This window comes from Aulonocara sp. 'chitande type north' Nkhata Bay, linkage group LG3 (genome assembly GCF_057382095.1).
Source record: "Aulonocara sp. 'chitande type north' Nkhata Bay isolate Kocher_YH1m ecotype deep benthic linkage group LG3, A_spYH_male_GT1.1, whole genome shotgun sequence".
Classification (NCBI taxonomy): Eukaryota; Metazoa; Chordata; class Actinopteri; order Cichliformes; family Cichlidae; genus Aulonocara; species Aulonocara sp. 'chitande type north' Nkhata Bay.
In genome coordinates, this window is record NC_141346.1 from 38,323,211 (window position 1) to 38,346,167 (window position 22,957).

The 22,957-nt window shown below is 41.3% G+C and overlaps 1 protein-coding gene across 2 annotated transcripts in view; it reads right to left on the reverse strand.

The window, feature by feature from the left end:
* Positions 1-514: 514 nt before the first annotated feature.
* poln (polymerase (DNA directed) nu) overlaps positions 515-22,957 on the reverse strand; it is an 80,849-nt gene continuing 58,406 nt past the window's right edge. For both annotated transcript variants that reach the window (XM_086279773.1, XM_086279782.1), the window contains 8 exons: positions 21,255-21,366; positions 19,266-19,348; positions 15,590-15,721; positions 3,076-3,186; positions 2,852-2,930; positions 2,276-2,343; positions 1,786-1,847; positions 515-1,276 (listed from right to left, as the gene is read on the reverse strand). In XM_086279773.1, coding sequence (XP_086135899.1) covers positions 1,190-1,276; positions 1,786-1,847; positions 2,276-2,343; positions 2,852-2,930; positions 3,076-3,186; positions 15,590-15,721; positions 19,266-19,348; positions 21,255-21,366 — 734 coding nt within the window. In that variant the 3' untranslated portion in view covers positions 515-1,189. The remainder of the gene's footprint in view (positions 1,277-1,785; positions 1,848-2,275; positions 2,344-2,851; positions 2,931-3,075; positions 3,187-15,589; positions 15,722-19,265; positions 19,349-21,254; positions 21,367-22,957) is intronic.

Genomic DNA, 22,957 nt, shown 5'->3' on the forward strand with positions numbered 1-22,957 from the left:
GATCTTGTCACAAGGCGTATGGTTCTGCCAGACACATTTTGCAGGCTCGAAGGGTCTTAATTGCAGGACACTATAAAAAGTGTCTAGCTGTGGCTGCCACAGATAAAGAAAGTCGGTCAGTGTGCCTGGAAGCCGCTGAATGTGCGCGAGCGCATTCATTTCGGCTGCACGGATGGAAAGTGTGGGTGTCGGTGGACGTGCGTGCATGTACGTGTCCATACGAGCATTTGTGGAATGTGTGCGTGTGTGAGAGAGAGAGGCAAAAAAACAAGACAAAAGGGGCGAGTGGGCTGGAGCCAAGTGAGCAGATAAAAGATGAGCTGCAGAGAGCGAAGAGCAGAGAAAAATTAGATCATCTGCTCTGAGTCATGAATGCAGCCAACACGAGGTGAAGTTTATTACACACAAGTGTCTCTGAACACATCGAAGCTTCGTTGCATTAAAACAGCAAAATGTTTTAAATGCAGCTCATTTCTGTTTTAATGCTTTTTCCAAGTATGATTTATCCCTCAAAGGACTCTATAAACACGAATCCACGAAGAGCTTGCTAAAATGTAGCATGCAAATTAGCTTCAGAAATAAATGCATGAAAATGGGAGATAAAGGGTGGGACCGGGAATATTTACAAGAACATGTGAGGTTTATTAAACACACACACACACAAAAGGCAAAAGAACAATAAATACAAGGAAGTCTTTTCTATAAAACACCACAGAGATAAAGAGGTTAACTACTTCTTTTTTTTTTTTTTAAACCTGAAACAATTTTATGAACCGATAAATATCACGCCCTCTCTTGAACATGAAGTGTTCACCTTGGCAACGACCAGAAAAACATCTAAGAAAATAGTGAGAAAACGGAGGAGGAGATGAGGAGGAGGAGAGGAGGAGGAGAGGAAGAGGACAAGGAATCTTTTTCTGGAGGATGGAGAGAGAGCAAGAAAAAAAAACACCAAACTGGTGCGATCCAGTCTGAGGCTCCTGCCGTTGCCCCCGGATACGGATGGAGAAAAAGTAAGTGGGAGCTTCAGCTGGCTGGTTTCCATAGTGATGAGGATACAGGACAAGTGAAGGGGTACAGATGAAGAGGAGACTATGAGGGGAAGAAAGGAGCTCATCGAGGGGGAGAAGAAGCAGATTCAACAGAGAGGCGTCGCCGTCGAGGAGGTGAAGGGAGGGAGGCGACGCGCTCAAAGAGAGGGGAACATTGGAGGGACGTCAAGCTCAGACATGGACCCCCAAGACTTGCCACTGGAGACTGCCACCTTCAGGGGCACCTGGGAATCACACAGATGAAAAGGAAGGGCGTTGGCTCTTTTTTTTTTTTTTTAAATACATTTTTCTTTAACATGCACCAAACACCACAAAACAACAGCAAACAAACAACAATCTGCTCCTTTTTATCAAAACATGGCAACCCGTGTCCTACATCTCAAACCTTCATAAGGTTTAAAAAGAACAGCCAAATTTTTATCTTCTAATATATCAGTAATTTATTCACGTCAGACTTTTTCACTAAAGGGAAAAGCATCTGACATTTTTGTAAATTTGAGCTTGTTTATTGTGGAACATGTTTATTCTGTTTGGGCTTTCAAAAAGTGATTTGATTCAGAATAGTAGGACCCAGTGTGTTAGTTCAGTCTGTTTGCAGTAACCTGCTTACTGACTGCTTTAAGCCACAGTCCACTAGCAAGAAAATCTACAGTTTCCCATCAATCCTGCACTCCACTTGACATGTGACAAGACCATACCGCCATCTGATTTCAATTACACTTCTTTTACTCACTTTCAGATGGACTCCCAGATGATCAATGTGCTGTAGCGACTCCATGCTACTTCTTACCAGAGCTGCACAAACAAAATCTGTATTTATTTTTGAACAATAAAAAATAATGGTGCATAGCAATTATATGTTAAAGCTTAGGAAACAAGATTTTAATTCACTTAAAAAAATCTTTATTCAAATCTCAGAGTGATCTAAACACTACACTGTTTAAAACACCAACTTTACACATTTCAGGTATTTTCAGTGTGTTATATACTGTCCCCACTGTGACATGGCTCCTGTGTACAATACATTAATGCAGAGAGACGGCCCCGGAGACTGAGGCACAGACAATTGGCTGAAACATATAAAGTGAAACTAATTTAAGAAACAGTTTTCCTTTAACGAAATAAAAGAGTGCTGAAGCTATTGGACTAACCTTTATTTAAGTAAAATTTGACCTGGACCTTTTTTTTAAATTGTCAATAGCTGATAAAATGATTTTCTTTACCTGCAAACTGTTGCACCTGGGAGTCCTCCACTTCATACAGAAGCTCATCATGGAGCTGAGCTATAAGCCTACACACACACACACACACACACACACACACACACACACACACACACACACACACACACACACACACACACACACACGCATAGAGTAAACACCACTGTTGCTATTAAAGCTACTAAAAATAAAGAATGAGGCATCTGACTGTTTCAGCAGACTCCTCCGTTTACTTCGCACACTGCTCTGTAATTTTGTTATATATTGGCTTTTGCTTCAACTTTGTTTACTCCAGCTGATTGTTTGGCATCATTACCAGCATTAATCCAGGATCATGCCTCATCTCTACAAATGTAGCTGGCTGGTAAACCACAGCAAGTCGTTTGTGTGTTTTGGTAAGACAAGCTCTGTCAGATCTCCTGCATAAATATGTAACATGAGCAAGTTCTGATTGTGTAGATTTAGTCCGGTATGGAGAGCCAACACGCATTTGCGTATTTTGTCTCGTCAAAGGAGAGAGGAGATTTTGGTAGTCTGTGCATCTTTGGTGAGCAGTGCCATGTTTAGAGGTGGTACCTGGCAGACAGCGAGCTGGAGGAGGAGACCAGGTTAAAGATTCTGATCATGGCCATCTTACAGAGATCCGCAGCAGAACCTGTACATACAAATAAAAACACATACACAACAAACAAGAGGCAAACCCTCCAGGTCAGAGAAGCAGTTTGAAAGCCTACTTCACATGTGAAATATAAAGAGAAGCTGAGAAAAGCATACACAAAGAGTGCTATCAGTCTTCCTACCCTGGACCACAAAGTTGACAGCTTGCCTCTCAGCTTGCATGCGGATGGCCCAGTCTGGGGAGTTGATATTGGGGAGGTTCCGTCTGCGACCCATAATGGACAGCACATAACCTAAAAGAATTGAAAAAATGAATATTTAAATGGAATAATTAATAATGATTTTTCTAAGAATAGTACATTACTTGCTCTGGTTTCCTTGGAAGATATAGTATTTTTTTTTAATACCAAAGATCTGATGATCTGGAGGTGTGTGTTAACACAATGGACATTAGGGTTGGGGGGAAAAATTGATACTGTGTAGTATCGTGATATTTTGTTTGCTAATAATGTATCGATACAGGGACAGCAGAAATCGATATTTTGTTACAAAAAAGGTTTTTGTGGACTGGAACATGCTCTGACTTCAGAGCATGTTGATCCTTTTCTGAGCAAGAATCCTGACACTGTCCAAATGTGTTTAACTTTTTTTATTGCAGCAATAAACATGACAGTTTGCTTATTTTAATTTAAGACATGTTTTATTTTAATTAAGTTTAAAACTTTTTTATTTAATGTAAAATTATATTTTGTTTTAATTTACTTTCAAATTCTTCAGTTGCTGAAGGGGCTGCAGTTTTCATAAATTTCATAGTTCAGAATAGCTATAATTGTACCAGATGGTTGCATTCAGTTAAGTTGGACTAGACTGTAATACAAACCGTTCAGTTTGTCAACAATAAAACTGACTGAAATGAGAGAAAGACTGAGTGTGAGACTTTGATATTAGATAAAATGAATATTGATAAAGTTTACCTTTATGTACAGAATCTGAATATCGCAAAATATTTTTAAAAATTGCAATAATATCGTATCGTGGGATGTATGGTGATTCCCACCTCTAATGGACAAATTCACCCCAAGGTCAGAGCATGGAGTGCTCAGAGAGACTGAAAACTCCCAAGAGCTAGATGCAAAACTCTACAGGCCTCAGTCACGAAGTTAAAAATCTAATGACAGAAAAACGAACAAGCATGGTGCCAGCTGCCAGGAGTCATGTGAAGTAAATGTATTTATTCATAGGGTCATTTAAAAACAATAAGCGTTGATCAAAGTGCTGTACAGATAAAAGATTAATATGAATAAGAATTGTATTTGCTCCTTGTGGATAAATTCAGTTGTTTTTGTCTGAGGATAAAACATCATAATACCAAGTTAAAAAAAACAAAACATCAACTACAAAACACAGGTTTAAATGCCAAATAGTAAAAATTAATTTTCAAATGGGTTTTGACGATGTGTTGGTGAGGTCCCAATTTGAAAGGGTGGATGTTCAGTTTAGGTGTAGCTACAAAAAGCTTCTCTCTAAAATGAACACAGCACAAGACGCCTGGAACAATGACATGAACACACAATGATGCAAAGACCACATCTGGAGAAAAGCTCAGCATATGAGCACAAACACCACCGGCTGTCAGCACGGTGGTGGAGGGTGATGAATGATGTGAGAGACCATCAAGTCACAGAGAAAAAGATGAATTCAAGTTATTGTTGCTACAGGTGGTTATTTTTTTGGGGGTTTTTTTACACACTAGAAAAATGTTACTTCAGTATAATCATTCAAATGACAGAGGAAAAAACAGACATAGCTACCTTGGCCTGGGGTTGCCTTTACTTGGTATCCACAGTGTGAAATCATAAATGTAACATTCCCTTTGTGTAGCAGCGTTGTACTGACAACGGTTAATGCAGCCAAAACAAACTATATTTTTTGTTTATTTCATGTTTATTTTATTCCTTGTAAAATCACAGAGACTTCATAGTTCACAAGTCAACTGTGTCAGCTGTGTTGAAGCTGCAGATGTGTTATGCTAGCAGCGGCTAACAACACAACCTAAAGCTTTGAGCCTCAAAGAGAGAGCTGCAGAGATGAGGAGCAGTCTGAACTGATAAATTCCCTTCTTTCTAATTCCACACACAATTTTTATCTCCCACATTTTCAAACTTACAGCCATCAGCTCCAACTAATACTGACTTAAGAGGCATCACTTTAGGCAAATGATCAAAATCTGAGCAGCTCCCGCTGGAGAAACAGAAGGCTTTTTACAGCCCAAGATCTACAAACAGATGGATGCAAGCAGACCTGCAGACGAAGAAAAATGCCAAAAATGGTGGTTTTAAAGCGTGCTGTACACTCGATGACCTGTCAAGAAGCAGATTATCATTCAAAGCTAAAAAACCCTTTGAGTCTTCAAACCCCCCCCCCCCCAGTAACAAAAGCTGTTTTAACAACTATACTGAAAGATTCATTTACAACCACGTTTATACAGCTATAAATTTATATAGAATAGAATGCCTCTATTGTCACTATACAGTTGTACAATGAGATACAGAGCATCTCCTACTCAGTGTAAACATGCTGGGGGGGGGGGGGGGGGGGGGGGGGGTACAGTTCTGTAGTGCTATATACATATTAACATAGGGAAAAAGACATATATATATATATATATATATATACACACACACACACACACAGTGGGGCAAAAAAGTATTTAGTCAGCCACCGATCGTGCAAGTTCCCCCACCTAAAATGATGACAGAGGTCAGTAATTTGCACCAGAGGTACACTTCAACTGTGAGAGACAGAATGTGAAAAAAAATCCATGAATTCACATGGTAGGATTTGTAAAGAATTTATTCGTAAATCAGGGTGGAAAATAAGTATTTGGTCAATAACAAAAATACAACTCAATACTTTGTAACATAACCTTTGTTGGCAATAACAGAGGTCAAACGTTTACTATAGGTCTTTACCAGGTTTGCACACACAGTAGCTGGTATTTTGGCCCATTCCTCCATGCAGATCTTCTCGAGAGCAGTGATGTTTTGGGGCTGTCGCCGAGCAACACGGACTTTCAACTCCCGCCACAGATTTTCTATGGGGTTGAGGTCTGGAGACTGGCTAGGCCACTCCAGGACTTTCAAATGCTTCTTACGGAGCCACTCCTTTGTTGCCCGGGCGGTGTGTTTTGGATCATTGTCATGTTGGAAGACCCAGCCTCGTTTCATCTTCAAAGTTCTCACTGATGGAAGGAGGTTTTGGCTCAAAATCTCACGATACATGGCCCCATTCATTCTGTCCTTAACACGGATCAGTCGTCCTGTCCCCTTGGCAGGAAAACAGCCCCATAGCATGATGTTTCCACACCCATGCTTCACAGTAGGTATGGTGTTCTTGGGATGCAACTCAGTATTCTTCGTCCTCCAAACACGACGAGTTGAGTTTATACCAAAAAGTTCTACTTTGGTTTCATCTGACCACATGACATTCTCCCAATCCTCTGCTGTATCATCCATGTGCTCTCTGGCAAACTTCAGACGGGCCTGGACATGCACTGGCTTCAGCAGCGGAACACGTCTGGCACTGCGGGATTTGATTCCCTGCCGTTGTAGTGTGTTACTGATGGTGACCTTTGTTACTTTGGTCCCAGCTCTCTGCAGGTCATTCACCAGGTCCCCCCGTGTGGTTCTGGGATCTTTGCTCACCGTTCTCATGATCATTTTGACCCCACGGGATGAGATCTTGCGTGGAGCCCCAGATCGAGGGAGATTATCAGTGGTCTTGTATGTCTTCCATTTTCTGATGATTGCTCCCACAGTTGATTTTTTCACACCAAGCTGCTTGCCTATTGTAGAGTCACTCTTCCCAGTCTGGTGCAGGTCTACAACACTTTTCCTGGTGTCCTTCGAAAGCTCTTTGGTCTTGGCCATGGCGGAGTTTGGAGTCTGACTGTTTGAGGCTGTGGACAGGTGTCTTTTATACAGATGATGAGTTCAAACAGGTGCCATTCATACAGGTAACGAGTGGGGGACAGAAAAGCTTCTTACAGAAGACGTTACAGGTCTGTGAGAGCCAGAGATTTTCCTTGTTTGAGGTGACCAAATACTTATTTTCCACCCTGATTTACGAATAAATTCTTTACAAATCCTACCATGTGGATTCATGGATTTTTTTTTCACATTCTGTCTCTCACAGTTGAAGTGTACCTCTGGTGCAAATTACTGACCTCTGTCATCATTTTAGGTGGGGGAACTTGCACAATCGGTGGCTGACTAAATACTTTTTTGCCCCACTGTATATACACACATATACATATATATATATATATATATATATATATATATATATATATATATATATATATATATATATATATATACACAAATATACAAGCCGTTCTTTTTAAAAAAAAAAAAGTAATATGTAATAAATAGTGTTGTGTATATACAGTTGAGTTACTGCACATAGAATTGGTATTGCACAGTGGTGGTCCATAGAGGAAGTGCGAAGAAAAAAAATTGGGGGAGGGCTGTGTTATTGGTGCATGTGTTTGCTGCTCTGCTGAGGCAGTGGGAGGAATACATGCCCATCAGGGAGGGGAGAGGGCAGCCGATGATCTTTTGTGCTGTCTTGACCACACTCTGAAGCCTCACTCTATCCGCCTTGGTGCAGCTGCCGTACCATACCGTGATGCAGTAGGTTAGCAGGCTCTCAATGGACGAGCGGTAGAAGGTCAGCAGCAGGTTGTTGGGCCTTCTTGACGACCGCTGAGATGTTGTCTGTCCAGGAGATGTCAGCAGAGATGAGGACACCAAGGAACCGGAAGGTGTGGACCCTCTCCACACACTCCCCGTTGATGTAAAGGGGGGCCCAGTCAGTGCTGTGTCTCCTGAAGTCAACAATGAGCTCTTTGGTTTTCTTAGTGTTCAGTGCCAGGTTGTTTTCTGAACACCAGGCTGCCAGCTTCAGGACTTCCTCTCTGTAGTCTGCTTCGTCTCCCTTCGAGATGAGTCCGACTACCGTGGTGTCATCAGCAAACTTGATGATGAGAGTGTTGTTGTGGGTCGAACTGCATTCGTGGGTGTAGAGAGAATACAGGAGGGGGCTCAGCGCACAGCCCTGTGGGGAGCCGGTGCTCAGTGTGCGAGTGGAGGAGAGACGAGGGCCGAGTCTTACAGTCTGGGGCCGGTTTGTGATCATGATCAAACCTGCACCGTTTCATCCATTTATGAGAAATACTCTAGTCTAAAATAATCTAAGGTCAGTAATTATGGTTAATTATGGTTAGTTATGGTCAGTAATTAAGTGTTAAAAAAACAAACTGTACAAAGAAAATTAGATTTATTGAGAAAATGATCTTTGTTTCAAAACTAGAAACAAAAAACCCTAAACTTTAAAACATAGTGTTTTATTTTAGTATTACAGTATGATAATGTCATTTTAACACCATTATTATAAATTCACTGACCACTTTATTAAACAACAGCTTACTCCCTTAAATATCCAATCAGCCAATCACATGGCAGCAAATAATTTTGTTTAGGCATGCAAACATTCATGACTTTGAATGTGGCATGATCGTTGATACCAGATACGCTCGTCTGAGTATTTCAGAAACTGCTGATTGACTTATTTTACCCACACAACCATCTCTGGTGTTGACAGAGAATGGTCTGAAAAACAGAAAATGGCCAGTGTGCTTTGAGGTGATAGGAAGGTAAGAGAAACTCTAATAAACACTCTTTACAGGTCAGGTATCCAGAAGATCCTGTCTGAACACATATAACTGCCACAGCAGCAGAAGACCACACCGGTTACCCCTCCTGTCCTGTTAAAACAGGCTACAATTCACACCAGCTCACCAAAACTGGACAACATGCTCCAACATTCAGACGGTGGGATCAGAATTTAGCATAAACAACATGAAAGCATTGATCCACCCAGGCTTAAATTACCACTTCAGCCTGTTGGGATATTTTCTTGGCATATCTTTGGGCCCCTTAGTACCAACTGATCATGATTTAAATACCACAACCTACCTGAATATTGTTGCTGACCATGTCCATCCCTTTATGCCCACAGTGCACCATCTTCTGATGGCTGCTTCCAATAGGATAACAAACCATGCCACAAAGCTTAGATGATCAAACACCACACACAAAAATATTTAGATTATGGAAATACCTGACAATTTTAACTGTCAAAACTTACTATGAAATAGTTACAAACAAATCCTAACATCAAAGCATCGAATTTAAAAAACAAACATCCATAAAAAACAATTTCCATTAGTGTGGCTACACCAATCTCTGCCATCTACCATTTATTAGTTATATTAAAACATATTTTAGGCTTTAAATATCTACAGTTAGACAATGAGAATTTTATTTATATAGCAAATTTCATTATACGCATATTCAACTCAACTTACAAGCTTGTGTAAAACAAGTTACCAATGTTGAGCACCTGTGTAAAATCTCTGCAGGTTTATGATGCCTTAAGGCAATAAAACCCCAGCAAAATATAAAAAAACAAAGAAAACAAAACAAAACAAAAAACACCAGTGATTTTGTGTGAAAAGCCATTTGTTGATAGAGCATTACAGGTGATTATGGTAACAGCAGGCTTACAAAGACACACGCAAACGGCCATCCGCACAAAAACACCGACATCCAAACGAGTCGCACCGTAAAGAAAAGAGAAACACACACATTCCTAGAAAAGTGACACGAACACACAAAGGGCAGCAAGAATGTGCACTGATGTGATACGTACATAATACACATTATCATATGCAGGTATGCAACACACACACAAGCAGCCACACTTACACACAGTGGGCCAGAACATTCCACTAACTGGACAATGGAGCAGGCTGTACAGCCAAATCCCTCTGATATCCCTTACTATGAGCTAATCCAGCTAGGACATGAAACCTGAATGACCCTCTTCCCTGAACGCACACACACACAATCCCGCACACAAGCATAAATGCGCTGGAAACAAGTGCTCTACAGATAGCAACAAACATTAACACTCTGCTCATTGTGAACTGACCCGTGACACATGCATGTGACCTTTATCCCCAGGTATGGTGGTGAATCATACTGGAATGTGTTTGTTTTCACTCCCAACAGGCTGTGTTTTTCCACTGAGAGTGACACAGGCCAGTGTTTTTCAAGTTCAGCCTGTTTTTGTGGTCAGCCTTTTGGAAGTGTTACGGCAACATCACAGAAATCCACGGCTGGGTAACCACGCTGTAGTATAATTAACATCTGGTAAATATATGCTGTGTTATTTCATAATTCATCACCATCCTCCTAATCAAATTAATATTTATAACAAAGACATAAAAAATGAGTTATAAGAGCCCATTCAGCATCAACATTATAGTCAACAAAGGCTGCGCTTCCATGCACCATAACAATGCTTAAACTAAAACTGTTTGACAGCTGGTGAGTTTCTGCCATTCAAACACAAACCCACGCAGTCCTAATCAAGCAGACTAGTTAAGGGTTAATGAACAACACTTACAGTGTTTTTTTTTTTAATTTGTTACTTTAATTGTTGCCTTTTGTTGCCAGCAAACAGCTGCTCTTTAACAAACCCAACATTTACAATGCAACATGGCGTTTTAATTTGTTGTTTTTTTCCTGCACAGAGGAGTATGTGGACCTCCCCTAAGAGCTTTTACCAAGAGACAAAGCATGACCAGGAGTGTACCTAGTTTTATTTTTTTTTCTCAAATCGGGTTACAATCATTCAGTTATTACAATCTTTGCAGATTGATTGTGCTTAAGAAGGTAATCACCCCCCTAAAGACCCATCATGAGTAAAAAACTGCTTGAGATACATTTCTGGGTAACAGATCAACTGAAGTCCAATATTTACTGTTTTAGCTTAGCCAGTTATTGGTCATTACCAACACCTAAAGAAGCATTTTTTTCTAGCTGATAGATTTTATTTTTGTACCCGGACTCTTGCCTTCAGCTGGGACAGGCTCCAGCTCCACTCCGACCCTGATAAGCAGAAGAAAATGGATCTACTGATGGATGAGCCTTCAATTATGTTTACCTGGTAATTGCTGAGCAAGGGTGTCTGCACGTGAAAGCTGTTAGGGTAGATAATGTTTAAAGTTAACTTGAGGAGTAGTTTAGTTTAGTTTTGACGTTCCAAATACATCAATAAAAAGGCAAAACTCATAATCCAAAAGTAACACTAAGTCCATGAAAACGCAAGTAACAAAACAAACTACAAAGAAAATCAGACACATGATGATATAACAGCCACCAAAGGAATGACAGGATTATTTATACACACACTGCTTGAGGATTGAACACAGGAGGGTAACGAGTAACAGCTTAACCAAATCTAAATAACTACACAGAAGAAGTAAAACAGTGAGACTACTGACTGAGACACAAGACAGCAAACAAAAGGAGCCCTGTGGAAACTAAACAATAACAAACTCCATTAACACCATCTAGAACTGTCACGGTCCTGGGTCTCCTGACCCAGCGTTTTTAGTTCCTTGTGATGTTTGTAATATTGTACTTGTGTGATTTATTCTATGGTTTCTAGTTTCGATCCCTTGCCCTTCATGTTTCTCTGTGTCCCCTCTGTTCTGTGTAAGTCTGTGTCTGCATGTTTGAGTTCCCCTCTGTGTCCCCTCTGTTCTTAGAGTCCTCTGCCTTATGGTTTATGTCTCTGTTTCTTAGTTGCTGTCTCCACTGTGTCAAGTTTGCGTCTCTGTGTGATACTTCCTGTTTTACTTTGAAGGTCCGTGTCTTATGTAAATGTGTCCTGCTTTGCTTGTCTCGTCAGTCCTGATTTCTCCCAGCTGTGCCCTCCTTCTGTGTCTCATTCCCCTCGTTACTCCCCAGTGTATTTAAACCCTGTGTTTTTCTGAGTCAGTGTCACGTTGTCCCTCATGCTGTGTGGATCTCCCTGCGTCTCCTTGTGAGTTTTAGTTTGTTGTTCCCAGTTTAGTTTAGTTTAGTTTAGTTTAGTTTAGTTTGTATGTTTTTTCCCTGCCAGCAAATAAAGCTGTGTTTTGAGTTCACTCCCCCGAGTCTGTGAGTCCTGCATTTTGGGTCCAACTCCTGCCTGCCGCACAGCGATTCATGACAAGAACTCGACTGTAACAAGAAAATAAAACTCAAAACCTAAAGCAATCAAGAAAAAACGGAGAACACAGGCTCACGGTAGGGCTGTTCGATATAACGATATATATCGGATGATGATATAAAAACGTCTCATTTTACGCTATCGTTTGTTTCGTGGTGTCACAAAATAAACTGTTTACGGCAATATTTTTTCATCGTTTTGATGGTCACTGTAGGGGCTATATTAATTTCTTAAAGTTCTCTCTTTCTCTTATATTTAATATAACCACACTACAGACGGACAAGCACCTGGTTTTATGCGTTGTGGTTAGCAACAACAGTAACACCATCGCGTGTCCGCTTGTTTATGTTCCACATAAACCTTTCACAATAAAGCTCAAGATCCTGTTGAGACTTTTCAAAATAAACTGAATCACGTGAAAGAGCAGATTATTTACGGATGAGAAGTAAAAAAAGAGCCGCCAGGTGCTAAAAAATAAACCTTAGACTCAAACATTAGAACAGGCTTTCCCCCGCAGCACGCTGCGTAATGAATACTCACAAAGAAAACGGCGGCCTTTACAACTTATGTCTAAAATGTAGAGTTTCATGCATCGGTTAAAACACTCGACTCCAGCTACATGACGCGGAGCTGGAAACACTTCCCGCAAGTCGAGCTGCCCAGATTCACAGAATTTACAGAAAATGTTCTATTTTTGTGATTTATATCGTTATCGGCCGATAGAATTCTTATATCGGGATATGAGAGTTTGGTCATATCGCACAGCCCTAGCTCACGGTGAAAAAAGACACAGAACATTTGATTCTAAACAAAATTCAAGACATTGAAAGGTTAAAACTCTGGGACCACGACAAAGACAGCTACACAAAAGTAAGTTATAAATTATGTAAGACAGAGTGGGAAAACCTCTGTAGGCTCGATTACTCCATGTGACCAGTCAAACTGTTATGTGATCAACTGTTGGTATAAAAACACAGCCTATAACAGCTTTACTCATATATAAAACGACTCTGAATATGAATCTGATTTTTATTTCAGTTTAGGTATGTAAAATATTGTAATATTTACTGACAACAGAAAAGATTTTATTGGTACTGATTGTGGTGATGTTGCCTAATGTACTGAAATGTTTTCAGCTTAATCTTAAGGTTTGATCATGTAAAATAATTAATCCCTGAAAGGTTTTCAGGGATTAATTATTTTATCACCACAGCACAAATCTTTCTCAGTCATTTCAGACCCCTGTAGGTTTTAATCTATATCAGATATTATTATCATGTTGCAACCATCTAGCGACAGTGAAATACATCCACCATAAACTGAAAATCTCAAAATATTGGTGAAGTAGTATTTCAGGATTAAACTTATCTGTGAGTTACGTAGTTACTGAACAAAAGCTGTGTGCACAGCTGAGAGTTGCAGCCATTTGAGACTACATGTGCAGAGCATGAAATGTGAAATGAGCAGTGAAACGACAGCCTCCTTTTATTTTATTTATGACAAGTATTTCACAGTTCTACTGTCTGCAAAAGTCCGCAGGAGAACTGCACGCACCTGTGCATGAACAATAGGACATCGCAACAGGACGTCTTCATGAGAGTGTTTTCATATCCTTGCATAGCTAGTCCTCCCTATGTCAGTGTAGCCTTAAGAAAGCTTCACTGTTTTTTGTGATCTCTGTGATTCCCTGAATCTGAAGAATTTCAATAAAAAGTGCATGATGTGAGGAACAACAGCAGAGGCTTACCCACAGTGGTGGCAAAGAGTGTCAAACAGAGTGTCAACCATTATGAGAAATGCAGCTGTGACTGAATCATTTTTGTGGTTTGGCATAAACAATCAAAACAACCCTGGTTTTTCTTCATCTCTGCCTTGTTCCTTCTTGGCTGATGCCCTCATTTACTTCCACACAGCTCCTCCTTTTCTTGCCCCTCTGCAATTACGCCGACACCGTGATGCTGACCTCACCTTCGTATTGCCCTTTCCAATACATTTTCAGCAAATATGACAGCAGATGAGGTGGCTCTGTTCATCTCATCTCTGCTCAGTCAACATCCTTCTGAGCAAAACATTGTAGTGTCAGATCAGCTGTGCAGAGCAGGCGAGAGGCTACAGCACATATTAATCCCTGCTCCCTGAGTCACAGCACAGCAGCTAAAACAGCCAGGGACTCTGGTGTAATACAGTATGCTGCCGCTGCTAGCATTGATTCAAGAAGGCTGTTTTATCGATCAGCTAACCTGCTGCTGTGGTATAAGGGAGGGGAAGAAAAGGGAAAGATGAAACATAAAGACTGTAGCGTGGATCAAAAACGCGAGGTTGAAGAGAGAAAGGAACGAAAGAGACAGACTGATGGACAGGATGAGAGAGGGACACACAGACAAAGAGTGTGGGGCGAATAACTTCTAGAGCCGTCCCTGATGGGAGCATCACCATGGTGATGGGCTGAATTAAAGCCCCTGTTTGGCACATCATCGCTCTGGCCCTGAGAACGAGGAGGCTTCCACTGCGATCTCTGCACGGCAGTCTGAAAGAATGAGTCCATTACGGTGCTTCGATCGGCGCCCGTATTGCAGAAGAAAGGGGAAGTGATGAGCAGGTAGTGGGCTGTGTCACCAGTGCTGAGGGTGATGGAGCACCTGTCTGTGTGTAACGGCGTGTTGGTGTTTGTGGAAAAAAAAAAAAAGGTGTGCGCCGCTGCAGCTGGCGTGAAACACATCCACTGGTCTGACCTAATTTTTGATGTCTGCTACAAAATGAGGTTATTTTTCAACATTTATTAGACCAGATAAATGCTGTTTTTCTGCGCGGCCACAGCCTGACAAAGAATCTGAAGCTGACATAGTGACACAGCTGAATGTTTCTCACTGATGTCGGCTAATTTATCTGGTTTACTCTGTAATTAGCTAGTGTTTTTCTTAGCGAGAGGAAAGTCATTATAGCACACATAAGATAAAGTTAAGAAGGGATTAGATCCTTGGCTGGAGGGTGAGATTAGCTCAAACAGCAGTCAGTGAGTGTCAGAGGGTCTGTTCTGAAGCATCCCGCCCCCTGTTCACGCTTGGCTCGTGCACTATGCGCAATCAGGGTTAAAGTGCAGACTTTACACTATTTTGTGTTCAAGTCTCAAGTGTGCTGCGCTGGCAGTTTGGTTAGAATATAAATAAAGGGTCTCGTCCTAACCATCAGACCCTCCAGCCCCTCCCCTCTTATCCACCCCGTCCCCTTCAAGTATTGACCCAGGGCAGTTCGTCTTCTTCCTGCCAATGCAAGCACATCTCCAGCCCATCCAGCACATCTCTTCATCTCCAGCCAAACACACACAAATCCACAGAGGGTGTGGATGCTTAAGAAACCTAAAGTCTGCTATGCATGTCAAAAGTGCAGGCCTAATCAGACTGACACACACAAACGCAAACAAACCAGCAAACACTTTTAATTTTTTCTTTAACTCTTGATATATTTCTACTGAGTTCTGTGAAGTAGCTTCTTTCCTTTCAGGAATACATATTCGTTAACCTTGAGGCAAGCTTCTTATTAGATACAACACGACTGTGAATGGACACAGACCTTGTTTGTGGCTCTGCTGGATGGTTCTCTGGATGAAGCCCTGGACGTCTCTGTAGGTCTGGAGGAAGCAATCTTGGAATTGGCTGGCCTGCTCACTGCTAACCCCCAAGATACCCGACAGACGCTCGCGACCTACATGTGATAAGACGTATCAGGGAGGAGGAAACAAACAGTTCAGTCAGAAAACTATGAAATTATTGATTTATTACAGCAGCAGGAGAGCAGAAGTTACAGTTTGGCGTCTAGGCTGCGAGCTCATCACTGCCCACAAACATAACACATATCAAACTGGCGAGTGATGAATAAAATATCCCCCCCGGAGCATGCAGGCAGGCAGCAATGCAGGGCAGCAGTGGCGCTGACATGCCAGTGGAGAGATGGGATATTTGAGAGGATGTGTTTAGTCTACGATGTCAGGAGACTCGGGTGTGTTAGGGTGTATGATGCAGTGTGCATTTCTCAAATGTTTTGAATTGGGCATGATGTAAAATACATGCATGTATAATCTGAGTAATGTCTGGTACATGCAGCGATTAGCTTTGTGACATTATTCACTTTCCTTGGATTTCCTCTCACATGCAAATTACTTGGAAGATGTATTCTCTGCAAGGAGAGTTTAACAGGTGGTGCTGATCACATTCACCTCAGTGGAGATAATTATAATTATTAGAATTCCTGACCAAAGATGGTGGCGACAGATAGGTGAGGCCTGAGGCCGAGAAGTTGAGAGGAGCTAAGTGAACAGAGGACAGACTGGACCAGAGGGCAGGAGAAAGGCAAAGGAAAAAAAGTAGAGCAAACTGAGGAGTGGGAGGATGAAAAGGACAAGATAAAAGATCACTGGGAGACTTAGAGGTGAGTATTTGTGTGTCGAGATGAAGACTAGAACACAAAAACCTAGTGTGGATGTGTTTGCTCAGGAGGTGTTAAAGGTGTGCAGCCTGTAGCATGAGCACAAGAGCAGGGCCCGAGCAGAGGAGTGTAGAGGGTTTGCTAATGGGCAACACAGTTACTATGTGTTTTTCAGTGATGGTGACAGTGATTAAAGCAGGGACTCAAAATCACAACAATCATGTAACAGAAAACACACAGCCCTATTGTGTTGGATGTGTAGGATGTCTGACCTTCACAGACAAACATCAACTGTGATTGCAGCTTGACTATTGAAATGAGAAATATTTCTTAAAATCTGGATTCCTTGAAATAAATTTGAAAAAGTGGTTTAATACACCCCAAAAACATATAAAAGGCAGTAATTTTGACTTAAAGCACATCAGGGAGAGAATGTTTACTGGGTAGCAGTGTGATACAAGGATCTGGTCAATTACACAATTTAGATACTTTAAATTCAATAAAATTAAATAAAATCAAATAGACTTTTACTCAATATTAAGTCTGTATTTGCATTGACTGGCACATTTATGTAGGAAAGAATATATATATTTAGGTTTTTTTCTATTGACATAAATACTATAAAACATACAAATACATACATCATGCACTCATATCAATATTAAAATGTATATGAGTTGGTATGCCTGTATTGCAGGTAAACAGTTTTTTAAGGAAGTATTTTCAGAAATATCCCTGGTTCCCTGGTTTTTAGCAGGCGGATGTTGGATAGATATTAATTTAGAAAGCCCCCTGCTGGCCATTATAAAGAATGCAGGTTTAAGTCGCTTCCATATTGGCATCTTTTATGTACAGTCTATAGTCTATCCTACCTTTTGTCTGTCAGCATCATTGCGTGGCCTTCTTATTTGTGGCCCCACTCTATGTATGTATGTGTACAGCTGTGCCCCTCCTCCCTGACCCGATTATTGTCTTGTTGAGCAGGATTCTTTTAGTATTCTGTAACCATAGCAACACATCCCTCCATGAAGAGCCGTCTGTCTGCGTGGATCAGCGGCTCCTTACATTCCTCTTCTTGTTTCCCTCTCGGCCCCGCCTGCTCTTTGCCAGTGCATTTCCCCTACATTACCCTCTGCACAAATCGCCACATTTTCCCCTTTACTGTATATTTTGTTCATCTGACTACCCGCTCTCATGTTGTTGCCCTCTTTCAAACACTTAATACTGACTCTGCATTTTTTCTTTAACCTTTTCCTGTGCGATTTGTCCGTGCATGTTTTGCCCCGCACGCATGTCTCACATGAGTAGCTTTGATATGTGCCTCTCATTGTTGTTATTGTTAAGGGTTTATTGAGTTTACAAAAAATGATTCATTTAGTATCGCGTGTCTGAGAGTGACTGTGTTTGAGCTGTGAGTCCAGCTCAGACTGAAATGCCACAGAACAATAAACCATCAGATTGAGAGTGTTTTTTAATGAAGCATATTAAGTCCAAAGCACGAATCTTAAATGCAGATTCTGTGTTTCAGATCATTGTCGTGATATTGTCTAACAAATCCATAGGAGCAGTAGTTCGGTTAGGTCCAGTATAGTCAGAATAAGATTGTTATTTCCAACTACATACTTCATGTTTGGTGAGACATGATCATCTTTCCATGTGCAAACACAGAATACTGGAGACAGACAGAGCAGCAGCAAGACCACTGTACAGAACAGCGCACGCAACATTAATGACAGACTTTAACTAAAAAGAATGATGGGAGGGGCTGGGGTGGGTTGCAAAGTGGCTTGCAGACCAACGCAACCTCGAGGTGGTTATGGTGACAACAAGATTAAATAGTTTAACTTTATTTTACTCAATGTTGAAAGTAATATTATTTCTTTTTTTTTGCTTTGTCCTAAAGTCAATTATATTGTTTTATTAAGTGAATTTTTTCATGTCCTACTTTTGGTTATGTAGCTTCAGTTAAATCTATAATATTCTTGATCCACAGATAGAGACACATGCTGAGCCAGGACGCCAGTGGAGCATATTCTCTACCAAGTCATCTGGATCTACAACAAAACAGAATCAGTTCTTTCTTTGTCCATGCTCCACCTCTCCAACAGCTTCATGACACTCATGGCTCAGACGTTTATGTGTAATCCTGATGACAAGCATACAAACAGCAGATATTTCAGACACCAGAATCAAACAAGCAAGCTCCTGTGACACTGATCTGTGGTCACGTGTGTCCATGTTCATAAGAAAATGCACCTGTGTGTGAACCATAAATGGGTCACAAGTCACACAAACAAGTCTCTTTAAGGGCCACATGGCTGTTTTATGTATTTATCTTCCTTTCAGCTCTCTTCTGTCTATTTTTATATTAATCTTTCCCTCCATCGCCCATCCCTTGATTCAGGACTGTGATTCAGTACCTAAAAGGAACAGGAAAACAGCTACAGTATGTCCCAGCAGAAATCGCTGGACATTTCTGAGTAAACACCAAGGAGCAACCTTCAGAGGTGGAAAACAAAGACAACGTAGAAATAACAAAAACTGCAGTTCCTCCATGTGCCGCTTAAAGCTGGCTTCAAAAAACAAAGTTGATCCACACAGAATAAAACTGCAGACTCTTCTTGCTGTTTTTCTTTCACTTAAGTGCTGCACAGCACTCTAAATTATCTATAATGCTGATTCATTTACCCTCTTTAAACTATGAACTGCTTGCATTTCAAAACCAACGACACTTAAACCTGTTATGCTTTCATTTGGAAACATACTCATCATTTGTCCTATTCATTGACAAAACCACTTTTCTGTGAGGTGTGTTTGTACTCACCTGCTCCATAAACAACAGAGTACACAACGCGTTTGGCATGCTCTCTGTCCTCAGATGTCACCTCTTTCTCACTCAACCCCTTCCTGAGAGACAGATTCAGAGAGAGCGAGAGATGCATTATTCCATTAGTGACAGAAATTTCACTAATATTTTATCCATTTTCACTGCTGTGGAAGTGAAGAGTTATGATTTAAAGTCGACTGAAAACACCGAAGTGATACTTGCTTTTAAAGAAAAACTGATGTTACAATAAAATAAGACTTTTTGTTTTAAAGACAAGTAAGAAAATGAAGTCTTTGGCTGACAAGTATTAAACATTTACAAATGAAAAGATGGCTACGACTAACGAGGGATGTGGGGTAAGATTTCTGTCACCAATCAGAGATTAAATATTGTTTAAGCTGATTGAGGTGTTATTGGCAGCAATTTTAAAGAAATGGCCAAAGTGACACTCGGCAGAGAAAGTAAAAAGACAGAAAGAGTAAGGGCAAAGATAAAAGCGAGAAAAAGCCCATCAGGCAACAGATTATAAGAGCAAGAAAGAGAAGCGCAGTGTGAGATGTAGACGTTAAAGCCGCATAAATACAGAAAAGAACAGAGGCTGCAGGAGAGGGGAAGACAGACAGTTATGTAATGTGACTTCCAGACAGCCGTAGTACTGGGGATCAGACTGGGTGGGATGACACGTCTGCAAAGTGGCATTTCTGGAGGGGCTGACAGGGAGCTGCCACAGCTGATCAGTGTTGAGGGAGTGCCCCACACATACCCACACTACAAGTCTGGTGAGCTTCAGTGCCAGCCTTGCATAATGACATGTGACTTCTTAGATATGATGACAGTACAGTACACTAAAATACCTCTCTGCTGTTTTCTCTCTGTGGCACACACACACATGCACAGATATGTATCTGTTAAATGACATGTGGGGGTAAATGGGGGCAACCTATGAGGTCCAAAAGTGAGCATTATCCTCCAATGACATCTGGCTGAAGAAAAAGCTATTCTGGATTTTCATTGCCCCCTGCTGGAGTGGCATCAATGCACTGAGTAAAAAAAAAAACTGCAAAAATAAGTGCCTTTAATTCGTTGCAAGGCTAAATAACAAGCAGAGCAGCAAGTTGTCCTCTTAAAGAAGAAGTCCACATGATATTCAATCAATTCATTTTGTAATATGACAAAAACAAAAAATAAAAGTCCGGTAACAGCTATCTCTAATCAGAGAAAGCAGAGGAACATTACTGTGCTTTAGCTGAATGATGGCTGAGGCGAGGGTGAAAGTTGACCAAATATAAGTAAAAATGAGTGACAGAAAAGAAAAGAGCATAACAACAACAGGGGCAAGAGACATACATACACACCACAGCAAAAGCTGAGGGACAACTGGATGAGCAGAAGACTAATGATGCGATAGAAAGAGGAAGAGGTCTATAAGAGAAAGACACCGAGGTGGCGTAATCCCAGCGGTGCTGCGGTGACTCCAGTTAATTTGTTTAAAGGTGAAAGAGAGATAATGAAAGAGACACACTGCAAAGCCTCAGTGGAGCTGTTAATATGGTAATCTGTTTAACCGGCGCCCTCTGACACACACCTGTCTGAGATGGATGACAGGAGTGTAGGTATGACACACACCATATGCACATCATCAAAGAGACAGCACAGACCTGCACCAACACAGACACACACTCACAGAGAGGGGTAAGAATACACACTCACACACACACAAACTTCAAAAGCCCAACAATGTAATCAGCAGGATGACCAGCCCCGGGTGTCCTGCCCAGTGAAGAGAGACAGAAAAAGGCCGTTGGCATGGTAGTCATGGCAACCAGACTATTAGGATGTGAAGTGAAACAAGGGAGATTGGGAGGCAGAGAGGGAAGGAGAAACCCTGTATAGGACCAAAACTCACCTTGGCAAGTCGATCAAGGGAGAACCTGAGTGTGTGTGTGTGTGTGTGTGTGTGTGTGTGTGTGACTGATGGAGACCCACCACTGAGAGGCCAGCATGGTAAAGACGTCGGCCTGCGGGTTGGTAAAAATGCGAAGCAGCTCAGGGTCAGAGGACAGGTGAGCCAACAGACGCAGCTCCACCTGACAAAAGTCTGACACACACATACAAACACACAGACACAGCCATGTTTATCTCTGACCGCAACCTCTAACGAAACTTCTCAGATTTAAGGTTTAATTCTCTGTCCCAAAACACGAGTTGAGTCTGTGAAAGGAGATTTACTTTGTGTCCCCACAACATGAGTAATCCCAGGCCACAAACACATGCCTTATTTGGTCATCATCTAATCACAACAACTCCACAGAAAGCAAAAGGAAAAGCTTTAGATTGTGAATATTTTAAAAAGTGTTTGACATTTTGGGCAAAGGGCTTTTTCACTCACTGGCAGTTTTGAAGATCAATACCACTTTCATGTCTGGATAGTCGATATACAGCTAGAGCCAGCAGTTGGTTAAAACAGCAAGTGTGTTTCCTTTTGAAGGTAACAACATCCTACCACCTCCACATGAAGTTACTCCCTTTTACTGTTTACAATTAATCTGAGACATTTCTATCAGAGGAAAGTGTTACTGGTGCGAAAACTACTACTTTCTGTTCCCCAACCTGCCCTCCTGAGTGGAGCAATCAATACAGACACCAAGGTCTAAAGAGCGAGAGCTTCCAGGAAGAAATAAGAGCTAAAATAAAACTGTGTGTAGAACATATCTGCGTCTTTGTGAGCCACGTGTTTCTACCAGCTGTTGATGCCAGTGTTCGATCACCAAACCAAAATGTATATGTCAAACTGCTAAGATTAAAGGTGATTAAAGACACAGTTAAAGCAGCCACTCCACAGTCCACGGGTGGTGCCATAGAGGTTCCCAGTTGGATCCAGTTGGACCAGGAGGAACCCAGGGCATTTCATCCTGGTATCTAACAGAAGTCAAGCTACTGTTGATTAGCATGTGGAGGCCTGTGCTATCCCCCCAAAATATGCCTTTCCATACAATCACTGACCCACATGATAATGGTGCTAATAGCATAACATTCACCATGGCATCTGTATAGTCTTTCATGTCTGTCACACATGCTCAGTGTGGACCTGCTCTCTTCTGAGACTGAAGCACCAGAGGCAGATCTCCCAGTTCTGGTGTTCCAGCCAATCATGATGCACGATTCTGGGCTGTGAGCACAGATCCTACTAAAGGACATCATGCCCTTATTCTGTTCATCCTTGCACAAAGAAGCACATACTGGGCCTGTTGTTGTGTTGTCTTGTTGCCTCTCCACTGCAGGATTTGTCACTTTCATTTGCACCAAAACAGGTGAAATAGATTCACAATGGTTTCTAACTAACTGGACTGACTGATATTCCTGAAGTTTAACTTTAATTGTGTTATCCTCTGATAATCAAGTGTTCCCTGAAATGAATCTCACATAACCACAGAGAGTACATAAAACAGCAGTAGTCCGAGTTCGCTACTTACTTGACATTTGACTTCAGTAAACACTTTGCTGGGGAGTTTATGACCTCAATTGCTAGTTTAAAAGTTAGGTTATAAAACATAACCTGGCTCTGATCCCCCAGTCAGAGCCATTCCTCACTAAGAACATGTGGGTTTAAAATATAACAAAACAAAAAGATGGTTAACAAAGTTCAAATCATGGCTTTAAAGCAAGACTTCCCAAACCAAAGGTGCATA